The 23,939-nt window shown below is 33.0% G+C and overlaps 2 protein-coding genes across 2 annotated transcripts; one reads left to right on the forward strand and one right to left on the reverse strand.

The window, feature by feature from the left end:
• The first annotated feature begins 511 nt into the window (after nucleotides 1-511).
• Nucleotides 512-6,238, forward strand: LOC145086075 (cytokinin riboside 5'-monophosphate phosphoribohydrolase LOG7-like). The gene is made up of 7 exons (XM_079023804.1): nucleotides 512-754; nucleotides 2,582-2,679; nucleotides 3,354-3,384; nucleotides 3,475-3,574; nucleotides 4,839-4,909; nucleotides 5,528-5,671; nucleotides 5,887-6,238. The coding sequence occupies exons 1-7, from the start codon at nucleotides 602-604 to the stop codon at nucleotides 5,980-5,982; spliced, it is 693 nt and encodes a 230-aa protein (XP_078879930.1). The 5' UTR covers nucleotides 512-601; the 3' UTR covers nucleotides 5,983-6,238.
• A 1,911-nt stretch (nucleotides 6,239-8,149) lies between these two features.
• On the reverse strand, nucleotides 8,150-13,325 carry LOC145086074 (endoglucanase 2-like). Its single transcript, XM_079023803.1, has 6 exons — nucleotides 12,967-13,325; nucleotides 12,182-12,465; nucleotides 10,877-11,314; nucleotides 9,831-9,972; nucleotides 9,573-9,739; nucleotides 8,150-8,626 (listed from the first exon to the last, which is right to left on the reverse strand). The coding sequence occupies exons 1-6, from the start codon at nucleotides 13,157-13,159 to the stop codon at nucleotides 8,294-8,296; spliced, it is 1,557 nt and encodes a 518-aa protein (XP_078879929.1). The 5' UTR covers nucleotides 13,160-13,325; the 3' UTR covers nucleotides 8,150-8,293.
• Nucleotides 13,326-23,939: the final 10,614 nt, after the last annotated feature.

Consider the following 23,939-nt stretch of genomic DNA (forward strand, 5'->3'; position numbering starts at 1 on the left):
TATTTTATAGGGGTAGACCTACTTGGTATCTCGTGATGGTAGAGATAACCCCTCAAATTTTACTGTCAAGTGCAAAATTTATTTTAAATTTGTCAAAAACCGTCACAAATCCATCAGAAAATATGTTATGGATCCGTTGAAAATTCATCATAGAGTCCTAATAAGTGTAAATTTAATAAAAATATGTTGGTAAAAATCTTTTACTGTGTTACCGACAAATGTCGTCAAAAAATAAATTGTTTAATAGCACAGCCTTTAAATAACTATACAACCCCTAATATTTATTTCTGCCTCAGCGTGATTGTATATAATGGAAGTAAAGAAAACAATTAACTAGAGATGAAAATGGGAAGCAAAGCACATGAAGCAATGATGCAATAGCAAAGACTAAATCATGTTTCTCACTTTGTATATGAAAGCGATCCCATGTTGTCTTTTTGTAAATTAAAAAAATAATAAGATGACGAGATGTTGCCAGGTGTTTGGGACGGAATAGAATATATACTCACAGTCCATCTCTCCCACCACTAACATCTCTCTATTTCTCTCTCTACACTTGCAAGTAAGTCGCAAATTTTTTATAGAGATTTCTTTTCCATAAATGGAAAGTAATAAACCTCCAAGACACGGCGGAGGAACGATGGTAGCCACCACCAAACCATCCAGATTTAACCGGATCTGTGTCTTCTGTGGAAGTAGCTCCGGCAAGAACCCCATCTACCGTCATGCTGCCATCCAACTCGGCAACCAATTGGTACATAATTATCTTCTTCTTTATAACTTTAAAGAAAATACTTTTAATACAGAGTTTTACTCTACCTAGTTTCATCAAGAACTTAACAGATACAGTAATTTGATTAAAGACAACTGATCATCGAGTCTTGACAATTAAATTACATGTCTACCAGATAAACTTCTTAATGGATTACAATTGTTATGTTGAGGGAAAAAAAAAATTTAAATGATAGATTTATTATTAGTATTCTTTTTAAATATTTTTAATGGATTACCCGTAGTATATATTTTTCACTTTAACTGGAAAACAAGAATTTTTTGCAGGTGAAAAAAATCATTATATAATTGAAAATCAACGTGTGCGATAGTTAATAAATGGCTATGACTCTTATGGAAGTACATGCACTACTTTTGAACCCCATGCAAAGCGACAAATGGTCTATATTGGCTCTATATATAAATTTCTAACGATGGTATTTGATATTTTATATCAAAATAATCGTACAAAGGTTCATATTTACAAAATTATATGAATATATAAAATGATTATAGTCCATCTTTTATCTTTCAGGAAAGCAAAAGTATACATGTATAAATTTTGACATTGTATTCATGTTTTCCAATTACAATGACTTCTTTGAGCGTTTTTATCAAGAAAGGAAATGTTTTTCTTATAGGTATGTTCGTCAACCAGCTTTTAAAAAGAACTTGAAATTTAAAAAAAAAAATGATTTATTAGAGATTATAAGTTTAAAACTTTTATTTTAAATGAAAATTTTCTAATTCAAAAATTAAATCAAATAGTTTTTAAAATCTATTAATTTCTAACTGTTGTATTAATATTGATTTACACATTTCAAAAAATTTACGATTTTTTTGCCGAATAATTTTACAAAAACACAGTTATAATTTTAGATTTGAGTTAATTTTCCTAAACATACCCCAGCCGGTATGATAATTACTGGGTCAACTATTTGTCATGTGTCTACATGGTGTATGGATTTCATATTAACCGACATATAACGAGAAATTTAATATAAAAGTAAAAAGTGAGTACAAGTTTCATTTTTAGTGGCCTGGTTGAACTTAAATATATCAAATCATATATTATAATTACTTTATAATAATCTTGTTTAAATAAATAAATGCTACTAGTTCATTTGTAACACGTAAGTAAACTTTGGTTCACATGTTTTCATTTCTTTATATAATAATAATTTAATATACATATAAAAAACAGAAGGACACGGATCAATTACTTCAGTCAATAAAGCTAAAGGCCTTGTTTAATTTATATAAATACTTACAAAAGAAATTCCATTACAAAACTTGTCTTTTGTATAAAAAAATATACAAGACTTTTTGACATACATTCTAGGAAAGAACATTCAGCGGTTTTCAAACAAAGTTCAAAAAGAATTTCATGAATATAATTTCAACTCGTTCACGATCAACCTGAGGAGGTGTTAGGTGTATGATCGAATGTTTTGTGAAAGGGCCCAAAAGTTTACTTTTTCGATAATCTGTCACTATATGCTGCTAATCTGTTACTAATTAATCCGTCATTTATATATGGCTATCTATCTTTATATGTTACTAATCTATCATTATCCATTGTTAGTCTGTGGTTAATCCGAAATTTTAGAGGACCATTTTTTACTATTCACATAGGGCTTTCGAAATGAACGGACTAAACGATGTCATTTTGGCTTTACATTTTGTTAGCAATGAATTTTGGACTTATTAAAAATAATGGTAACAATTGTGTTTTATAGAACTTTAATAGTTTTTTCTGATAATTATTAATTTATTAAACTTTATAATTAAAATAATTTGGAAATTGCAGGTTGAAAGGAGGATTGATTTGGTATACGGTGGAGGAAGCATCGGGTTGATGGGTCTTGTTTCTAAAGCCGTTTTCGATGGTGGTTGCCATGTCATAGGGTACGAATAATCACTAAAATATTAAAATAGGTCATGATCATGACAGAAAATAAAATAATAAATTTGTAAAAATTACTTGTAAAACGAGTTTCATGAAATTATATTAATTTACAAAATCAGGTTCTATGTTTATTTTTTTATTTTCATGGAATACCAAGAACTTGTAGAACAATAATATTTTTAATTTCTTTTGGGAATAATTTATTCATTTATATTTTATAAAATACTAATATTTTGTAATGTAGTAGATTTTTTCTGCTAAAAATGACCAGAAACATAGATTTTCAAATTAAATTATTGGTGATTTTTCAAAATCATGCATATTCCAAACTATGAGGAAAAGGACTGGTATTGTCGTTTCGTTGTGTCAATTTTGTAGCGATAGAATACGAATTTGTTTTTTGTTTAGTCATTGTTTCTAATTTTGCAACTTATGAATTTGTATCTATTTTAGAAAAAATAAATAAATAAATTGACAATTAGATCCTATTTCTGATTGATTGGTGCTTTTTATAATTCCACTTTTATGATTGGGACTTGACATGTAAATGTTTTATGGTTTGTGGATAATTCCATTCTTATAGAATTTGTTACTTTCAATGGATAATTGTTTTGTATTCATAATTTATCTACATGTATAAATTTCAAGCTTATTGTTTATTGTTGATGTTTAGGGTGATACCCAAAGTGTTGATGCCAAAAGAGGTAAAGTCTCTTGTTCATTAGTTAGTTTTTCTTTTCCTTTTTTTTTTTTTTTTTTTTTTGTATTAGACAATAAAAATACTATATGTTCAGATCATAGGAGAAACCATCGGTGAAGTTAAACCAGTGTTGAACATGCATCAAAGGAAAGCTGAGATGGCACGCCAAGCTGATGCTTTTATAGCATTGCCAGGTATCAATTTTGTGTAGAATTTTATTTTGGAAATAAAAAATATATATTAATAAATTATGATGCAACCAAAAAAGTAGTAAAAATTGATGTGTTTGCATCTTCATTTTCAATTCGATTACATAATATGACAACTTGAAAAGAAAAAAATAATAAAAAAAAACCGAAAAAAATGAGATAATACTCAGAACTCAAAATGTGATGTCAAATTTGTTCTTTATGTCGCTTATATTCTAATTGTATTTAATAAGTCGTTAATTTATTTTTATGCGTTCTCGTTAAACCATTAAAGTGAATTTGAAATGGATAATCTGTAATATAGGATCACAATGGACAGGAATATTAGCCTCAAATAAATCTAAAAGAACAAATTTTATCATATTAAACTAGGTGTGAAACCCATGTATTACATGGGTTTACTTAAAAAAAAAATTAAATATAAAATTTTAACAATTTGAAAATTTTGGATTTATAAGAAAAATGAGAAAAATTTTGATTTATTAAAATTAATGAGGCTTTAATGTATTGAATATATTACATATATAAACTTTTTCTAATAAATATCTTACATATATATTACCTTACATATTAAATGTGGAATTTTAATTTGATAAAATGAAAAATATAATAAAATGACAAGTGGAAAATAGAAAATTTAAAAATTTTAGAAAATGTCATGTGTCTAAATGAAGAATAAGAGGACATGTAGCAAAAACATTCATTTATTATAGTAGATGTCACTGGTAGATATCAGAATGATTCAATTAATACTAATTGCGTGGTTGAAATATATTAAATGGTGTAATGAAAACCTAAGAAAAGTTTAATAATATATTGAATATAATTGATTTTAATGTGCAAAACCAAATTGTTTTAGTTGATTAACCTAACTCATCAAAGGGTTTTTAGTCCAGCAGATATTGGTATCCTTCGTTAAGGTTGAGGGTTCAAATTTTGTGTAAAACATAGATAAATTCATGAATAGTTTAAAGTTATATTATATTTGTAGTTAAAAAAAAGGTAAACCTAACTCAAAACAATAAATAGGAGTCATTTGTGAGTTCACAAATTAAGTGTATTAACTTATTACCTAATTATCTTTGTTGTGTTTTTGTTGAGGCAATACATTTAAAAAGATCCTTATATTTTTTACATTTTACAAATTCGACACTAAACACACACACACAAAAAATAATAAAATAAAATAAATCAATAGGGGCAAGTGTCGATTATTATTAATATTGTATATCGCTAAATATTTTTATAGGTGGCTATGGTACACTTGAGGAACTTCTTGAAGTAATTACATGGGCACAACTTGGAATCCACCAAAAACCGGTGATTAATATTTTTCAATATGAATAATATTATTTGTAGCACTAATCCTTTTTTATATGTTACAATATTATATGGCTTGAACAAAAAGTTTATTTAAGGATTTTCATATTTTTATTACTGAATAAAATATTTGGATAAGATATATATATATATATATATATATATATATATATATATATATATATATATATATATATATATATATATATATATATATATATATATATATATATATATATACACACCATCTCTTTGGTAGTATTTCTGCATAATTTGTGTGCATGAGTTTTTTCTTGTTTATATGACTATAATAGCCCATTTTCCATATTATATGATACCATATTCTAGCATAGTCTATACAAAGTACAAATGGGCTATACAAAAAGGGGCCTAACATGGGCTATTACATAATAACGTACACTAAAGGTGAGGTGAGTTTGACTCAATTAAATTGAAGTTGTTTGTATCATATTTAGAAACTATTAGAAACCACTAATTCGATAATGACTCCTCTTATATGTTGTTTACTTGGTGAAATTCAAATCGTTCCTAACAATTTTTAAAGCATAACATATGTTGTTTCATGATCAATATTTTAACATATTCAAATGTTTACAGGTAGGATTGTTGAATGTAGACGGATACTACAACTCCTTGTTGTCCTTCATAGACAAGGCTGTTGATGAAGGTTTCGTCACCCCTACTGCCCGTGGGATTATCGTTTCTGCCCAAACTGCCCATGAACTATTGTCCAAGCTTGAGGTATATAATCGTTTTCTTGAACAGCTAAGCAAAACATTCTTTCAAATAAAAAAAAAATTAAAAACTATAGTTAATATTATCAAATTTAAGTAAAATTATGGTAGTTTTTTTTTATTATCTTTTAATTCCATATCCAAATAATTAAAATGTTTGTCATTTGAATATTTTATTATATATTTAATAAAGTTTTATGTGAATAAAATTTAAATTCATAGGAATACGACCCAGAGCAGAATGTGACGGATGTTAAACTGAGTTGGGAAATGGAGCAACAATTGGGTTATACTGCAAAGTCAGAGATTGCACGTTGACTTAGTCTCACCCCTACAAACTTCCAACTGAAAACCATTGACAGCCGTTAGATTGAGTAGACCACCATAAGTTTGTTCTCATATATAACATAGGATCTTAACTCTCCTTGAGTTTAAGGAAGGGTGTGTGGATTTGTTTACTTCCATGTATAATTTGATTGTACCGAGTGTACTTATTGCTAGGAATATAGGAAAAAATAATATTATGTTATATATAGTTTTTTTAATTACATAATTAAACTAAAATATTTATTTATTTCATATCTTGTAACTAGACTCACAATATGTTCCTAATTTGTTTTTCCTATTACTTATTCTTGTTATTTTGTTAGAGTTACACAAAAATAAAATATTTTATGCAATAGATTTGTCAATATGTCTCATTGTTATCCTTCCAACAATCTCTAACCATGGGATCCTATCTCATTCCGGTTTTCTAAAAGCATCTATATATATATATATATATATATATATATATATATATATATATATATATATAGAGAGAGAGAGAGAGAGAGAGAGAGAGTAAGAGAGAGAGGTGGGTTCAATTGAGAAAATAAAAAAAGTTGAGAATGGAGGAATCATTCTCAACCACTCATTTAATCTAAGCATAAAAAGACACGGTGGCAAACTTGTAAATATGATAATAACCTTTAATCTCAAATACAAAACTGTATAGAAATTTCGATCGTTCATCATCCAAATTTCTCCTCCAACCTTCAACAATTATCCAGATTTCTTCACTTAACCCATCATCAACATCATCCGGTGTTAATCAATTATCAATCTTCGTCAATAACATGTTTATCAACACGATTCAACAGTTAACAACAAAAATTCGTTTTTGGTTCTTTTAATCAAGTCTTCAATTCTGCTTGAATACGATCAGATCTTCAACATCTACGATTAATTATACTACCAGCGTTATTAGATCAACATCACCGATAATCAATAAAATATCCACTTCATATCATTCATTCAACATCGATTCTCAAATAAAACTTCAAAATTGAGGTTAGAAAAAGATCAAATCGTTTTTTTTTTTTTTTGAAAAAATTCATATAATTCTCTATCTATCTACTATTTTGTAAGATTTAAATAGTCAAAGTATCATGTTTTTAACATTTTTAAAAAATTTAAATTGTATGCACTCCAACTGTTTGATGAAATGCATAAACTAAATTACCACGTTATATTCATATACGAATATGTTTTCTCACATGAATCTGTATATGATTATTAAAACAAAAAAACAAATATGCAAGTCTATATGTTATTCATATGTGAATAACATATAAAAATTATATATATTTGTGAAAACACATTGTAATATTCATATGTGAATATACTATGTAATATTCATAAGTGAATATATCATCTAATATTCACAAGTGAATATACTATGTAATATTCACATGTGATATACCATGTAATACTATGTAATATTTAGATATGAAAATATTATCTAATATTCATAAGTGAATATATCATCTAATATTCACAATGAATATACTATGTAATATTCACAAATGAATGCATCGTCTAATATTTAAATATAAATATACTATGTTTAGTATATGCTATATTCATATATGAACGATACTTAAATTGTAAAAAAAAAAAAAAAAAAAAAAAAAAAAAAAAAAAAAATTAATCATAGCTTTTATTCATAAGTGAATAACGAATGTACTGTAGTAAAAACTTGATTCATTTTTATTCACTTATGAATAATGATAGCAAAAAATATAAAAAAAAAAACTATTTTATCTTAAAACTATATCAATATTGATGTCTATTTGTAGAGAATAAAAAATCATGAATTTTAGTATATTTAAAATCATTTTTCGATAAAAATAGCTTCTTAAAAATTAAAAAAAAAAACGAAAAAACTATGTTTTTGTATATATTAAGGTAATGCTTAGCATAGTTTAAGGAAACATGTTTTGTTGGAAAATACATGTCTATTCATTTCCCATTTCTACTGGTACGACGGAGGCTTTTGCGGCAAAAATAAATGAGTGGTTGAGAATGATTCCTTCATTCTCAACCTTTTTTTCTCAATTGCACCCTCCTCTCTCTCTCTCTCTCTCTCTCTCTCTATATATATATATATATATATATATATATATATATATATATATATATATATATATATATATATATCAGGTACACAATGTCTCATTATCAGTCTGTCTCAGTCTGAAACCATCATTTGGAACCGAATTTACATTTAAATCGAAACTCTCACACTATAATGCACTTGTTGAAACTCGAACCCTCATATGTTTCTATAAAAATACCATATGAGGTTTTACTTGAATGATTTAGGCACTGATGAAACTGAAACCAATCCTGAAAGGAGCCCAACAAGAACTGCGGTGTTATATGTACTCGGTTCACCTTGCATGGAGTTATTACGCGAATCTATGTAGTTATCAGCTTTGGAGGGTCCACCAACAAGTGCACCGGTTGCAACATTAGGGTTAGGTTCCTTGGATTCGAGCCACTTGTAACCATCCTTGCAACCAGTTTTTACATTAGCGGGTATCGAGGCTCCTCTATGGTGTACATATTGCGGGTATTTGTCACCATATCCGACAAGATAACTCATCTTCATTGGATTGTCCCCCAATACGTAATTCGCCTAACGTGAAAAGTGTTGACTATTAGTATGGATAAATACATGAAATAGCAATCTATTTTTATTAATATGTACATTATAGTATCTTATGTTCATTTTTTATATTATAGCTTTGTACTTTCAATTTTTTCTTTGTTAAGATATTTTACTTTCATACTTTAGAAAATATACCCTATATAGAATTGTTCTTTCAATAATTTTTTTTCTTTAAAACATTGTAGTTTGGAAAATCTACACACTTTTACTAATGAAAATTATCTTAGCCTGAAATCCCTTGATTATTTATAGAACTAAATGCAAGAATAGTAATGTACCTTCATTTATTTATTAATGTATTTAGCATCGTATTTTCATTTTTTCTGTTACAGCATTCTTGTATCACTTTTTATTAAGACATTGTGTTTTAAGAAATGTATTGAAAATCACATTGTAGTTTCAATTTTTGATACCACGACATTACACTTTGGAAAATCTACCCAATTATATCAATCGCAAGTTGGCCCAACGTGAAATGTGTTGATTATTAGTACAACTAAGTGCAAGAAAGAATAATTTACTTTTATTTATTTGTGTAATACATAACCCTGTTTTCATTTTTTTATATTACGACATTGTATTTTTTATATTTTTTTCTTATTAAAACATTGTACTTTGGAAAATTTACTCAATATAGCATATTCTAGTTTCAATTTTTTCTTACCATCAATATTATACTTTGGAAAATCTACAGAATTATAGCAAAGAAAATTGATTTGCATTAGGATGACATAACTAATTTGCTATCATAGGGTAGAATGATAAAGTACAACATTGATAACTACACGAAATGAATGTATAATGTTATATAATATAATATATAAATAAATAAAAATATGATGTTATTTCTTGCATTTAACCCTATTATAAAGTTATATTTTGTTAAACAAGACAAGAATGGACAAACCAATACCTGTGACATGGCAAACATGCGAAGATCAGATGGTAAGAAGGACTCTGAATTGCATTCGAGTTTTGAAGTATCCGATGAAATCATGTAATCGCTAAATAAAACAGCTAAAAATGCTGAAGCTACAGGCTGTTGCAAAGAATGCCACTTGCTCACCCATATTAGACCCCCTGCATTATCAACAAACACAATGAAACATTTTGCACTGTTCTCTTATGTTATGTTATGTTTTGTTTTGTTCTATTAAAACATGAAAAATACCTTTTGTTCTGCTTGATGTTGCGGATGAAGAATCTGGCAAAAGGCTGCACATGACTGCTTCGGCTGACTTTCTATACATATCCATGTTTTCTGTTTCTGCTGCAGCTTTAGGACCAAAGAAGCTTAACCTCGACAACAAAACCTAATATGCCCATTCAAATATTCAAATATTTATTGAGTTTCCTAATAGTCTCATATGTTGCGTTTGTTACATAGGATATAACAAGATTCCTTAATTGTGTCCTTATTAAGACATATTTCATATTTTTTACGTAAGTGTCAAATATATTCATTAGACTATGTAGTAAAAATCAAACCTGAGAATTTATTTTGTGACATAAGGGAATAATACTTCAAGAAAAATCGTCCCCAAAATGTAGCAAAATTGAAACCAATTAAACCCCATTTAGGTCTCCAAACTTTACCTAAGCTTTATTTAGTACAATCTTTAGCTTGTTCTTTTTTTTTTCATCCCGTAAATTATTAGGAAATCTTTGATAAAGTCTCAATATTTTGGTTCAGTTTACGGTTTAATCTCAACATTTATTTTTTGAACAGAAAAGTCTCGATTATATAATTTTATACAACAATCTGTCATTTTCTGTTAAAAAAATAAGGATTGTTTCGTTAATTTGGGCAAAATATAAAATAATTGGGATTTTTCTATTCAAAAAATAAAATTTGGAATTTAACCGTAAACTGATCCAAAATATTGAGACTTTGATGGAGATTTCCCTAAATTATTTGGATAAAGTTCGATCCGGATAAGCATTGCTTAAAAGATCATTGTGAAAATGACACCATGCTTGGACAAATTTGTAAAAAGTTAGGACTTAAAGGGGTCTTGATTAAATCATTCTTTCTGTATTAAGTGAAAAAGAAACAACACCTAAGTCTCTTAAGAGACAACAATGTATCAGTTTCTTGAAGTTATCAATTAAAAAAAAGAAAAGAGAGAGAGAGAGAGAGAGAGAGAGAGAGAGAGAGAGAGAGAGAGAGAGAGAGAGAGAGAGAGAGAGAGAGAGAGAGAGAGAGAGAGATCTTACATGAGTTCCAGGAAGCTTGTCATCCCAACTAAACCAAGTCGGAGTTTCCCAATTAGCAAACTTTTCTCCATCTTCTCCGGTTACAAAATCAAGATACTTTCTATCTTTACTTGCAAAATAAAGCCAACTAGCTGCCCACAAAAGCTCATCACCATAACCGGTCGAATTGTAATAATCTTCAACTTCAGGGATGCTTTCGCTATAACTCCCTCTATTCTCATTAGCAAAATGGAACAATTCCTTAGCATGACTCAACAACAAACTTGAATATTTCAAATTACTAGACTTGAACACAAGTGATGCGGAAGCCATGGCTGCTGCTGTTTCAGCAGCCACATCTGACCCTGGGGCTGAAGGGTTGACCTTTTTTAGAGGTCTTTTTTCAGTCATGTCTTCAGGTCTATCCCAACATTTATGGTCCTTCACCGGATCGCCTACCTGGCAACAATTGCCACGTCATCGTGTTTATAGTTTTTTTGGTTACAAATTGTTTATATTTTGGTAAAATGGATGTAAATTGGTTGATATTAATTGTCCTTTATTCTAGTATGATGAGATCAGGTTAGGAATGGAATGGAATAGGTTATTCCATTGGAAAAGAATTGAATGGAATGGTTTATTTCGTTCGAATGAGAACAAGCTTTTCTTTTGCATGGTGCAATGAGCCATTTTTCAAGGAATGTGATTCTTTCCAATATATAATTTTTATTTCTTAGTTTTAAGGTGTGTTTTTTTTTTTTTTCATTCCATAATGGTATGAAAAGTTGCAATAAAACCCATTTTTATTTATATAATTTTTAGTGACATGTATCCTTTTTAAAAAAAAAAAATCAACGGTTATAATTAAATTAAAATATTATCTTTCTAAATGTAACTAGAAAATATATTTATTGTTATAATCTTATTTGGGTTTCAATATTGTGCTTAAATTTTTATGTTTAGTAAATTAAATTTTTATAATATAAATTAACTATGAATAGAGTATAGTACTAAAAACTATACACTTGAATAAACAATTGTCATTTTAAACATATCATCAAGTTATAAAATAATCAGTTATACACTTTATTTACATAAAATATAAAAAAAAAATCATATAAAACTTAATTCCATTCTTACACGCTACCGAAACATGATGATGGAATGTAATTACTGATTCCATTACCTTTCTTACTTCATTACCATATCCATTTTATTTATCTGTCATTCCATTCCATCCAACCAAACAAATCCAAAAAAAGTTAAATTATATAAACAAATAAAACTCATAACCAATGATATGGTTAACATAATCATGGAGTTTACCTGAACATAAAGCTGATTAGGTGTAGGATGAGAATTAACAAGGTAATCAGTGATCCATTTAAGTGATTCTTTAGCAGGTTGCAACTGATCCACTACTTCCATCTGATCACCATATTCGAGTATGGCCCACGAAAGGACAGTAGCAGTAAATGCCATTGGGAATCCAAACTTCATATGGTCTCCGGCATCATACATTCCTTTGGAAAGGTCAATACCTTCTTCATTCCCATCATTTAAAGCCGAATCCCCCCTCCATATTACCTTATTGTTCACCAACTTTCCAGCTACAACACAATGGAAAGATCATGATTTAGAATAAAGAGGGCATTCACGTCTTTTACACAAACAAGAGATCGAGTGTGAGTCCTTGTTCGCCCTTTTTAGGAGACACAATTCTTAATATCGAAAGATCTAATACATAAAGTGACTACAAAGAACAGTAAAAAAAAAAGGGGGTAATCTTCTTAAACAAGAGCAAAAATCTCTTGAATCGGGTTAAAGAAGAGGCAAAAAAGTATCTTTGTTTTATCTGAATTGAAGGTAATAACTTTAGATTCTATGCAATTCAAAAGTGTTTTTTGACGTCTAAATTACTCTCAATTCAAAGTTAAAAAGTGATCATCGTAACATTTAGATAAATTGTTCCAAAACACATGTCCAACGAATGCTTATGATAAAAAGATTACATGTAAGCTTGATCATAAATGGAAGATGCACTTGAAATAAATCGAGCTAAACATCAAATTAAAGAGATAAATTACGACTAATGAAATGGGTAGCCTTACATTTTTGGACATCGAAGAACTGCATAGCGATCTTTAGAGCATCGCCATATTTCTTAGAGACGATACCGGTTCCATACACAAATTTCTTGGTGTAAGTAAGCACTACAACGAACGCTACCACCCCCAATATTATCATCAAAAGAAATAATAGAAAACCTCGAGATTTCTTTCTCTCGCCTATTTTCCCCGTCATCTTTGCCGCGATTAGTCAGATTTGAACAAAATCGATTCTTGAATTGATTGAAATCAGAAATGGACGATGGAAATCCTCCAAAATGAGCAATTAATCCAACAATGTTTACGACAAAATTGTAGGCATTCACTGGATTTGATCTTTGTATTTTTGACAACGTTGAACAATGAATGTTTTTCTTATTATATTAGAATAGATCGTATAGCATTTATTATATTAGAATAGATCGTATAGCATCTGGTATCAGAGGCGAGGCTACATTAAGGTTAAGGGTGTCCATGGACACCCATAATTTTATAATTTTTTATGCAGATTATATAATAAAATTAAGATGGACGCCTGTAGAAAAATAAAACGGACACCTGTGGTGCAAAAAAATAAAAATCTTTTAAAAGTTTTGAAATCTTTTTAACAAAATACAAGATTGCACCGATATACTAAGATCCTAACCAAAAAAATCTTATTTGTAAATATTAGTATCTGATTTCAGTCTTTAAATTACTAAAAGAACAAAGATTATTTTTGGGTCACCGGCCACTTCTCTCCTCAACCTCTCTCCGTCATTGATGTTAAGTCGATTCTTTGTTGTCTTCGGTATGTTTTCACTTACTTCGCTGCCCTCTCCTCCGATTTCTTTTATTCTTGTCATTTGTTGCCGTTGTATCTTACTTCTCTGCGTTCTTTGGTTTTATCTTTTAAGTAACACCGTCACAATTTCTCTCTCTTTCTCACTTATTAAATTAGAATTTACAATGCATAAGATTATAGGAAGTAGGTCAAAGTCTATATATGTTATCTAGAAATTACTGTGACACTAGTTTGTAAATGAAAGAATAGGTGATGCGTTAAAGTAAACATACAAATCGGAAATCATAAGTTACTCTCATGTTTCTTTTCTTTTTTGTTTTAAACTTTTTCTTTATATTATTTTGATTTGATAATTTATTAGGTTATATGTTATCTTGTAAGTTATTCGCTTGTAATTTGGTTAATATTTAGTATAGATTGGTGATTCTAAGACTGTGATGATTATTTTTATTTTTACGTTTAGTGTTAGGGAAATTATGTTTGATTTTTGTTGTTAAATTTAATAAAATATTTTTCTCAAATGGTACTGCCGAAAAACGAACTTAAAACCAATTTTATCGATATATTTTATCGTCTTATCTAAGTCGGACACCCTTGAGTTTAAATCTTGGATTCGTCACTGTCTGGTATCATTAATGTTTGAGAGGTCATGAGTTCAAGTCTCATTAGAAGACAAATGTGGTGTTTAAGATTATATTAGGAGCATGATAGTTTGTCGTTTCAAAAAAATAATAATAAAAATAACAATAATAACTTCTTGATAATCAACTAGTGGATGGCGATGTATTTTTTATGTTTTAATTTTATAACTATATAATTTTGGTAGGATATTAGGATCGCGATCCGATCTTACAATCATGATTTGAAAATCAAAAAAACGATTATATATAAGATATTGATCTTGACAACCTTGGAGCCGACTCATTAATCATGCATCAAACTCTAGAGCTTTTCATGAGAAAAGTTCATTGTCCCCATACAAAATAAACAGGCGGCACGACACCTTGATGCAGAAAAACGAAACACAATCCTGATTATTCTACTTGTGTAACATCCCAATAATTAAGACTAAAAATTTCGATTGTTAATGTAACATCCCGAATTCAGGTGTGTCTCTTAAACCCTTCTCCTTTTCCCAAGTTGTCAAAGTAAGCCCTTAAATGAATTATTGGGCTTGTGAGTACGCTGGGCGTACCCAAGGTTACGCTGGGCGTAGCGGGCCCAGGTGTAAACCCTAATTTGGGGCTTGTGCACTATAAAAGGAACGGCCTTGGCCTCAGCCCCATTTCAGAGAGTGAAACCCTAATAGAGAGTCCTCCTTCGTTTCTAGCTAGTGTATTGGTGTTCTAAGCTTTAAAGTGTCATTTCTAGGTGGTGGAAGAGAAGAAGATGCCATTTTGGAGGCTAGGAGTTGTGGGCAAGAGCAGATCCGAGCTTTTCAGAGGTTGGAGCTTCTTCCTGAGGTAAAAAGCTCAAATCTTGACTTGTTATTTGTGTGGTGTCCCTCTTGGACCAATTTCTAGGGTTTTTAGTCCCAAGATGGAGACTTTATGAGCAAATGGTCTCCATTGGCCTAGATCTATCATATTTCAGTACTATAAGAGTTGTATGTTCATAAAAATGCAATCTTGGACATGGATATGGAGCCATGCATGAGATCTAGATCTTTTGAGGAGGAAGGAAAAGTATTAGAGGGTATAAGGACCTTTACAGCCATGCAAAGGCTTAAAGGTTTCGACTTTATGGAATAAGAGGTCTAGAAAGAGTCAAATCTAGAAGTTGAATGAGTGTCTTAACCATTTAAGACCAAAAACCAAGGAAAGGCTGAAACTGAGACTTACGTTGGGCGTAACTCTCAGTACGCACAACGTAAGGCGTTGAGAGCCCGTTTGTGACTCGCCGGCGTACGCCCCGCGTACAGAGAAGGTACGCGCCGCGTACTGCCTTCTATTGACTTCCGTTGACTTTTAGGGTTTTGGTCAACCCTTGGACTTTTAGGGTCAGGGAGGGGTAAAATGGTCTTTTACCCTTATGTGGAATTGTAGAGTGGATTTAATCTAGCCTTTGAGAGCCATTATTTATTTGAGAGTGTTGTTATGTGTTTAGGCGGGGGCTAGATCAGTGTGTTCGAGTGCGAAATTATCCGAGATACCCGAGGTGAGTCTTCTCACTATACTTTACCTAGAGTGGTACTTAGAGTTATGTGACAGAGTAATTTGTATGTTATTTATATGATGTGATCAACTGCATTATTTCTATGTGATTTATGCTATGTATGTTTCAGAGTTTACAGAGTTAGAACCAGAAGGTTCACAGAGTTAGAACCAGAGTATCCACAGAGTTAGGACCAGAGGGTGCACATAGTTATAGCCTCGAGTGGCTAATATGTGTTATATGTGGTATTTTAGGGAACTCACTAAGCATTTATGCTTATAGTGTTGTGTTATGTGTTTCAGGTACTAGTGAGGATCGCGGGAAGGCGCCGACATAATCAGTACACACACGAGCAGTTTTTATGTATTATGATCTTGGGTTGTGTTCTATGGATGTTATATCATAACAATGACATTTTATAATATTTATGAATGAAAGTATGTTTTGGAAAATGTAAAAATTGTTTTGAAAATTTGGGTGTTACAAGTTGGTATCAGAGCCTTGGTTTGAGGGATTCGGGTGCACCTTCAGGCATATCTGAACTCAAACTGAGGATTTGAGAGATTTTCAAAATAAAATTCACAAAAATTTTCTCAAGAGTAAAAGGTTTTTGAAAGAGCAGCGCAGAGCAGTGTATGATTAGCCAGCGCCGGAACGGTGATTTCCCAAAATACCCTTACATTATGAGTTATGCGATATGTTATGATATGATATGCATGCTAGAGTAGGTTACGTATTCTTATTAGGGCTAGAGTGGCCTGATTTTGTGATGCCTTAGCCTAGGGATTTTTCTGCTCTAACAACCGGGATTTCAGGTATAATAATTAATCTTTTTATTTTGAGTTTTGAGAAGGGACTCGGCGAGTTGGTGCGTAGACTCGTCGAGTTGAGACGCGGGTTTTCACCCGGATTGATGCCCGGACTCGGCGAGTCGCCTTGGTGGACTCGGCGAGTCTGCGTCGTTTAATGAAACCCTAATTTCTTGGGTTTGAGGCCTATTTAAAGGGCCTTATGGCCGTCATTTGCGCTCATTAGTCCCCAGAGTGAAACCCTAGAGCATTTGAGTGATTCAAGTGAGGGAAGGAGCCATTGTTGATTCTTGGAGTTGTTGTCTAGTAAGGGAAGAGAAGATCTAGCCAAGAGGAAGCAAGAGAGGGGTGGATTCTTGAAGAACTAAGGTTCAGGACATCACATCTGAGGTACCATTCGAATCCTTCTTTGTTATTGTGATGTTCATATAGATTTAGGGTTTTTGAACCCATTTGTGGCTAGATCTAGCATCCTCATGGTCCCTTGGCGAGTTATGGCTCTGAATCTGGACCCATAGAGATCCAGAGCACCTCCTTGCCCAAGCTTTATGTGCATCCATGGAGGTTTTAGATTAGGATCTATGTATTTAAGGCTAAACCTCCATTAATGAGCTATTTGATGCTTAATGAGCACCAAGACTCGAACTTTACGTGGTTAATAAGCTTAAGGGGACTGGATCTATGAGTTACTAGAGTGGATCTGACGTTAGAAGGTCTGTTAGAACAAAGTTCTATCAGGATCGTATGATTCTAAGCAAAATATAAATAAGAACGTAATGAAGAACACAAGTATTGCACTGAATATGTCGAATGATTAATGCAAAGATACCCAGAAGAGCTCGATAAAGAACTTCAATCTGTAGAGGTATTATAGGGTTACAAGAATCAACGTAATCCGATTACAAAACCAAAAGGCAAATCCGATTACAAAACCAAAAGGCATGCATATATTTATAATAAAACCCTAACAACTTATCTAGATAAAAGGAAACTATTCTAGATAACCACGGATGGACAAGCCCAATCCGATTACAAAACCAAAAGGCCCAAGACGCAACACTAAAATACTTAACAATCTCCCCCTTTGCGTCCTTGGAGCAGAAACTTCATTCCCTTCTCACAACAGAGGCCTTTTTCACGGTTTTAAATATCCTCGGTATAATGGCCAGAATGTGATGTATAAACGTTATGTACCACCGAAGCATATATGTGAAGTTCTTTTTATCCGCTGCTGTGTTCTCCTTGCAACGATGAATGATATTGATTATATGCTCCAGACAGTCTGTTGAAAACAGATGCTTGTCAACCAATGCAAACAGAAACTTAAGCCTCTCACCCTTCGTGAACATGACAGTCAAATTTGTTGAATCAATCTACCCTAACTTCATCTGTTCCACATCACCGGGCTTAGACGTTGGCTTGACTGATGGTTTCTTGTTCATCACCTTTGCTATCTCCTGATCCATAGTGGCAAGCTCATGAACATAAGAGGCCAACATTCTTTTTAGATGTCTCAGAATCGGCTCATACTCCTTTTGATTTGAGAGCAGAATGTTGTATAGCAGAATCCAATCATGTGGATTAAGATTGGGAAGATCTGCCAAGGAAATAAAATATTCCGTATTTGCTGTACCACGGTTGATCTTGAAGTTTACATTCTCAAACCTCCCAGTAGGTGACTGTTTCAGTACCTTGGCTTTTGTAATTTTCTGTGCACTCCAAGTCAAGTACTGTGGTTGACCATTCTTCAAATAAAAATCTACTAACTCTCTGTCAACCTTCGGATTCGGATGAGGAACCTCAGCAGTGACATCAAAACAATGAAAGGTAAACGCTTTTCTTGTGATTAGCATGTCGAACTGCGAGTCCTTTGAATTGTCACAATCAAACGAAGCAATCGGTTCCAACCAGTACATAGAAGGAAACTCAATCGCCTAATTGATGAGTGTATCTCTGTCCCATTCTGGGAACAGAGTCTTCTTGCATTGCAAGACATCCTCCTCTTCCTTATTCTTTGCCTCTTGTACAACCTTCATCGTCTCATCAAGCTCTTTGTCCCTCTTCTTTCTTTTAAGGGCTTCAGCGATAGTCTTTTCAGTATCACTATCACTATCGGCTTGAACTTGCTTTCCAGAAATCGAAGCTAAATTATCCTTCAGTTCTATTTTGTTTTTAAGATCTGCACTCTCTTCTCCCCCTTGTTTCGGAAAAAAGACTTTCTCCGAGACACCCTTCATCTCACTGAGAATTGTAATTGCAGGAAGGAGTTTGGACTGCAGATGCTTCCGGATGGTTAAAGTCAAGAAGGGATCATGAGCTTCAAGAAGATTAGACAAGATATTCAGCACATCACCAGCACAACTTTGATAAACTGCCCTTTGAGTCTTTAACAGAGAGATCTCTTTTTCTGCCTGGGCCAGTTGAACTTTTTGGAGATCAATTGTAGCTTGGTGTTTTATCAGGTCCTCCTTCAACGTACTTTCTGCAGAAAGAGAAGCAAAACGAGAATCCAGAGATTGGAGAAAAGATGTGGATTCTGTTTTGAGATCAGTACGAAGGGCTTCAAATTTTATGGTTTCATCCTGAAGAGTTTTAGAGAAGGATTCCACCGAAGCTTGATATTTGGCCGCATTTGTGTCAGTATGACCTTTCAGAGAATCAAGGAAAAGCTGAGTTGTGTGAACAACCTCAATAACCTCCTTTGTGGCCTTTGAACAAGAAGTGGCTGACTGATCAACTGCTTCTGTGGATTTCTCAATGGCCTCGGTGTATTGCTGAATGGTAGTCTCCAAGAAGGCTTTTAAAACAACATTGCCATAAGCTTTGCTGTCAGCAAGCAGTCGATCCAACTTGTCATTGATGTCCTGTATATGTTGACTGGTCACAGGAGCATCAGGATCATTATCTGTTGGAATTCTGTAAGGACTGTAATACAGCGAGTCATAGTCCTCATCATCTCCACCGAGAGTAGCACCAGAGGTAGAGTATGGGGTTGGGGATGGTGGTATGTTGATAACAGGAGTATCAATCACAGTAGTAGCCCCTGTATCAGATACATTGACTGCCACTGGGATTTTGGGAATGGTGGTAGTGATGGATTCGGTTATAAGAGGAGTTGAGATAGGTATAGTTGAGACAGGAACAGCGGTAATGATGGTTGAAGGGGGTAGAGAAGTTGGTTCAGTAAGAATTGGTGGTATATCGGTGGGAGCAGAAAGTGGAGCTTTCTGTTTTGGTGATGGAGGTGGAGTTGAAATTTTAGTAGTTTTGGGAGAGGCTGGTGGAGTTGGAATTTTGGTACTTTTGGGAGATGGAGGTGGGGATGGAGATCTTCAAGGTGTGGGCTCTCTGGTTGAAACCTGAGGATTCTCCGGTTCTACTTCTTGATCTTCAATCGTATCAGATCCAGAAGAAAGGTTCCCCTTGGGTCTGTTAGCCATCTTCTTTATCTTCTTCGGTTTTGGTTGAGAAGAATTCCCTTCACCAGTCTTTCGCTTTGAAGATTTTGGCTTACCCTCCTTAGATTCTTCTTTCTCTTTCTTTATTACCCTTTTGGCTCTGTTAGCAGGTTGATCCAAGGCTTCCAGTGCGGCTTGTTGTTCGTCAGTCAGAACCCTTGGACCAAGAGGAGAGCGTTTACGGTATTCAGCCATCACATTGCTTTGCGTTGAAACACACCTGTACATGGATTCCGGAATCAATCCATAGTGATGAAACTTACTTGGATCAGATAGGATGATCTTCTTTGTATGGAATGAGGCAATAGAGGCAAGAAGAGCATCCTTCATGACAGGTATCTCCAAAGAATCCATGGCCTTCTTTGTAATCAGGGTCCAGAAACGACCACAAGAGATCTCTGAATGACGGGTCGTTGTGTTTAACCTCTGCACTACTTGGGACCAGATTATAGTGCCATAATCTAGGTTGATCCCGTTGTATAAACCATAAAGAATGGTGAGAAAACCTTTGCTTGTTGTGTCTGAACCACCACATCTTTCCGCCAAACCCTTGATTAGCAACGTTAGCAACCCATTCCATTGCGATGGTAAACACGATTTCTTAACCTTTGCAATCGTTGTAAGCACATCTGTGTATCCCATCTCATACATCATCGTGAATAGTTGTGTTGTAGTGATGAAATCAGGCGAGATGATTGAAGAATCAACTGCAAGCCCCAGGATGGAACAAAACTTCGCCTTAGAGATCGAGGATTTCTTGTCATGAATTGTGAAGTAGATGCGATCTTTATTCTTGTCGTAAGTCGCCGATGAGTAGACTTGAGATAGTAGCGACATTGGAACCGCTTCAACCTGGGTTAGGGCCAACAACAAGGGGGAATACTTTAGACATTCCACAACATATAGCATATATGAGTCATATAGGAATGGACTCATTTCGATAATCATGTTTTGGTTGGGTTTGATCGTAAGCAAGGAGGATGTTGCAGTTTGATCATGTGCAGAAGATGAAGTCGCCATTGATAAACGAAGAAGAAGATGAACAGTGTGAACTTGTAGGAGTAAGATAATTCGAGATTGGGAAAGGACAAATAAAACGATCTCCCCTATTTATACCGTTGCCTGGAGAGAGAAAAACGTGATGATGAGGTTGCTAAAGCGTCGCCTGAAAAAGCGCGATTTGACAGTGTGGTTAATCCCAGGAAAACATCATCACGTGTGGATTTCGAAATGTGTGCACCTTAATCTTATCTTTGTACCGTTTGAAATTCCATATATCCCCGTGTTTGGTCGCAACCGATAACCAAAACTTATACCAAACAACAATAAGAATGTTGGAAAATATTAATTTTCGTGCATAAGAGTGTAAAAGATAAAGAAATAAAGCAAGTGTGTATTTGACGTGAGTGATGTCTTTGTAGAAGACAGAAAGCAGAGGATTCCGGGCAAGAATCACTTCCTTCAAAGTCAAGAGGGACTTGAAGTGCTTACGTGCTTTCCCAAAAAATACGATCAAGTGTTTATTAATAAACATTGAAAGGCTTCTTTTGATCATAGGTATTGGGTGGCTGGCCTTCAACCGAACATTGAGTTTTAACATAAAACCGATTGTTGGTAGAGGGACCTGTGAGACCGATGTGATCTGTTGAACAGGTAGGTGGGATTTATTGAATGACTTATAGGAAGTAGAAATCTCAAAAAAAAAAATAAACTGGACCTCTTTGGGAAGAAATGTCTTGGTTGTAGACAATTTCATAAAAGATCACGCAAAATAAAAGGAGATTTCGTTAGGTAACCAGTAAATGCTTGAGTATATCACTCACCGTCAATTCGTTTTTGGTGTCGGATTTTGGGTTTCACTTAGAACGTGGTAATCGTATCCAAGATCATAAACACAGATGTTGTGTAACCTTAAACCTCAGTGGTAAAGACCGAGAGTCTCAAGGGTTACGTTAGTGAACCGAAGGTAGATGGAGAATATGAGGAGGTGGTTTTAGGAACCGAATCTACCTTCTTCTAGATAAGCGTGACAAAGCAGAGAAACTCTTAACTCATATGAGAAGAGTAAGGTAGCTCTAGACCGAGTGAGGTAAAATAGCTTGATTTGGAAGAAACGATCGGTATCGATCGAATCATTAAAGCTTACTCAAGATCATAGAGGCTGAACACAACATACAACGGCATGCTTCTAGGGACCCTTAACTAGGTTGTGTGAAAGTTGAAACATACCTGCTTTAGATCTCTCGACGATTTTACTCGTGTTTACCTGTTAATGACAGACATCAAACAGAACAAACAAGCAATTTAAACAAATAAAAGATAAAATATTTTTGGATGTTTTTGAAATTTTTCTGAAAAAGAATAAAAACAGAAAGATAAAATATTTTTGGATTTTTGAAATTTTTCTGAAAAGGAATAAAAACAGAAAGATAAAATATTTTTGGATTTTTGAAATTTTTCTGAAAAAGAATAAAAACAGAAAGATAAAATATTTTTGGATTTTTGAAATTTTTTTGAAAAAGAATAAAAACAGAAAGATAAAATATTTTTGGATTTTTGAAATTTTTCTGAAAAAGAACAAAAACAGAAAGATAAAATATTTTTGGATTTTTGAAATTTTTCTGAAAAAGAATAAAAACAGAAAGATAAAATATTTTTGGATTTTTGAAATTTTTCTGAAAAAGAATAAAAAACAGAAAGAATTACAAAATATACAACCGAAACCTTATCTTATTAACGAGAGAAGCAAAATAGATCGATCATGCAGTTTTCCTCTGTTCCGGAGAATTACGGAGCCGAAATAGACAGAGCGGTCTGTCCATGTCGGTTCCCCAAAAATCTAGAGCAGAGATAGACGGAGCGGTTTGTCTATTTCGGTTGTCTTAATTTTAAAGAGAGATTTGAGGATTCGGTACTGACTCTCCTTCCATCATACCCAAACCTTGTAAGATTTTATTGAAGGTTGTTTCTGGTAAGGCTTTAGTAAAAATGTCTGCCAGTTGATCAGCAGAACGCACAAAATGTACTTCTACGTTCCCTTCTTCTACATGATCCTTGATGAAATGATACCTGAGTGCAATGTGCTTGGTTTTCGAATGTTGCACTGGATTATGACAGATCCTGATTGCACTTTCAGAGTCATAATAGAGAGGGATCTTTTTCATAGTTAGCCCATAATCTCTTAACTGACTTTGAATCCAAACAACCTGAGAGGTACATGATGCGGCAGCAATGTATTCTGCTTCTGCTGTGGATAAAGAAACACAGGTTTGTTTCTTTGATTGCCAACTGACAAGTTTTCCGTCAAGGAATTGACATCCTCCGGTAGTGCTTTTCTTGTCCAGTCCACATCCTCCAAGATCAGCATCTGAAAAGGCTTGTATGAAGAATCCAGATCTTGCAAGATACCAGAGACCGAGAGATGATGTCTTCTTCAGATATCGAAAAATATTCTTCACAGCAAGCATGTGGGGTTCTCTTGGATTAGCTTGAAACCTGGCACAATAACAAACAGAAAACATGATATCTGGTCTACTAGCTGTTAGATACATAAGGGATCCTATCATTTGTCGATAAAGAGTTATGTCCACAGCCGGTTTCTCCAGGGATGGAGTTAGCTTGGTGTCGAATGCCATAGGAACCTTTACTTTTGAATCACCCTTCATTCCAAATTTAGTCAGCAGATTTTTGGTGTATGCTTCCTGGTTTATAAAGATACCTTCTGGTCCCTGTCTAATATTCAAACCGAGGAAAAAGTTAATTGGACCCATT

Source organism: Lactuca serriola, chromosome 2 (assembly GCF_051521515.1).
Source record: "Lactuca serriola cultivar US96UC23 chromosome 2, Lser_US96UC23_V15, whole genome shotgun sequence".
Taxonomy (NCBI): Eukaryota; Viridiplantae; Streptophyta; class Magnoliopsida; order Asterales; family Asteraceae; genus Lactuca; species Lactuca serriola.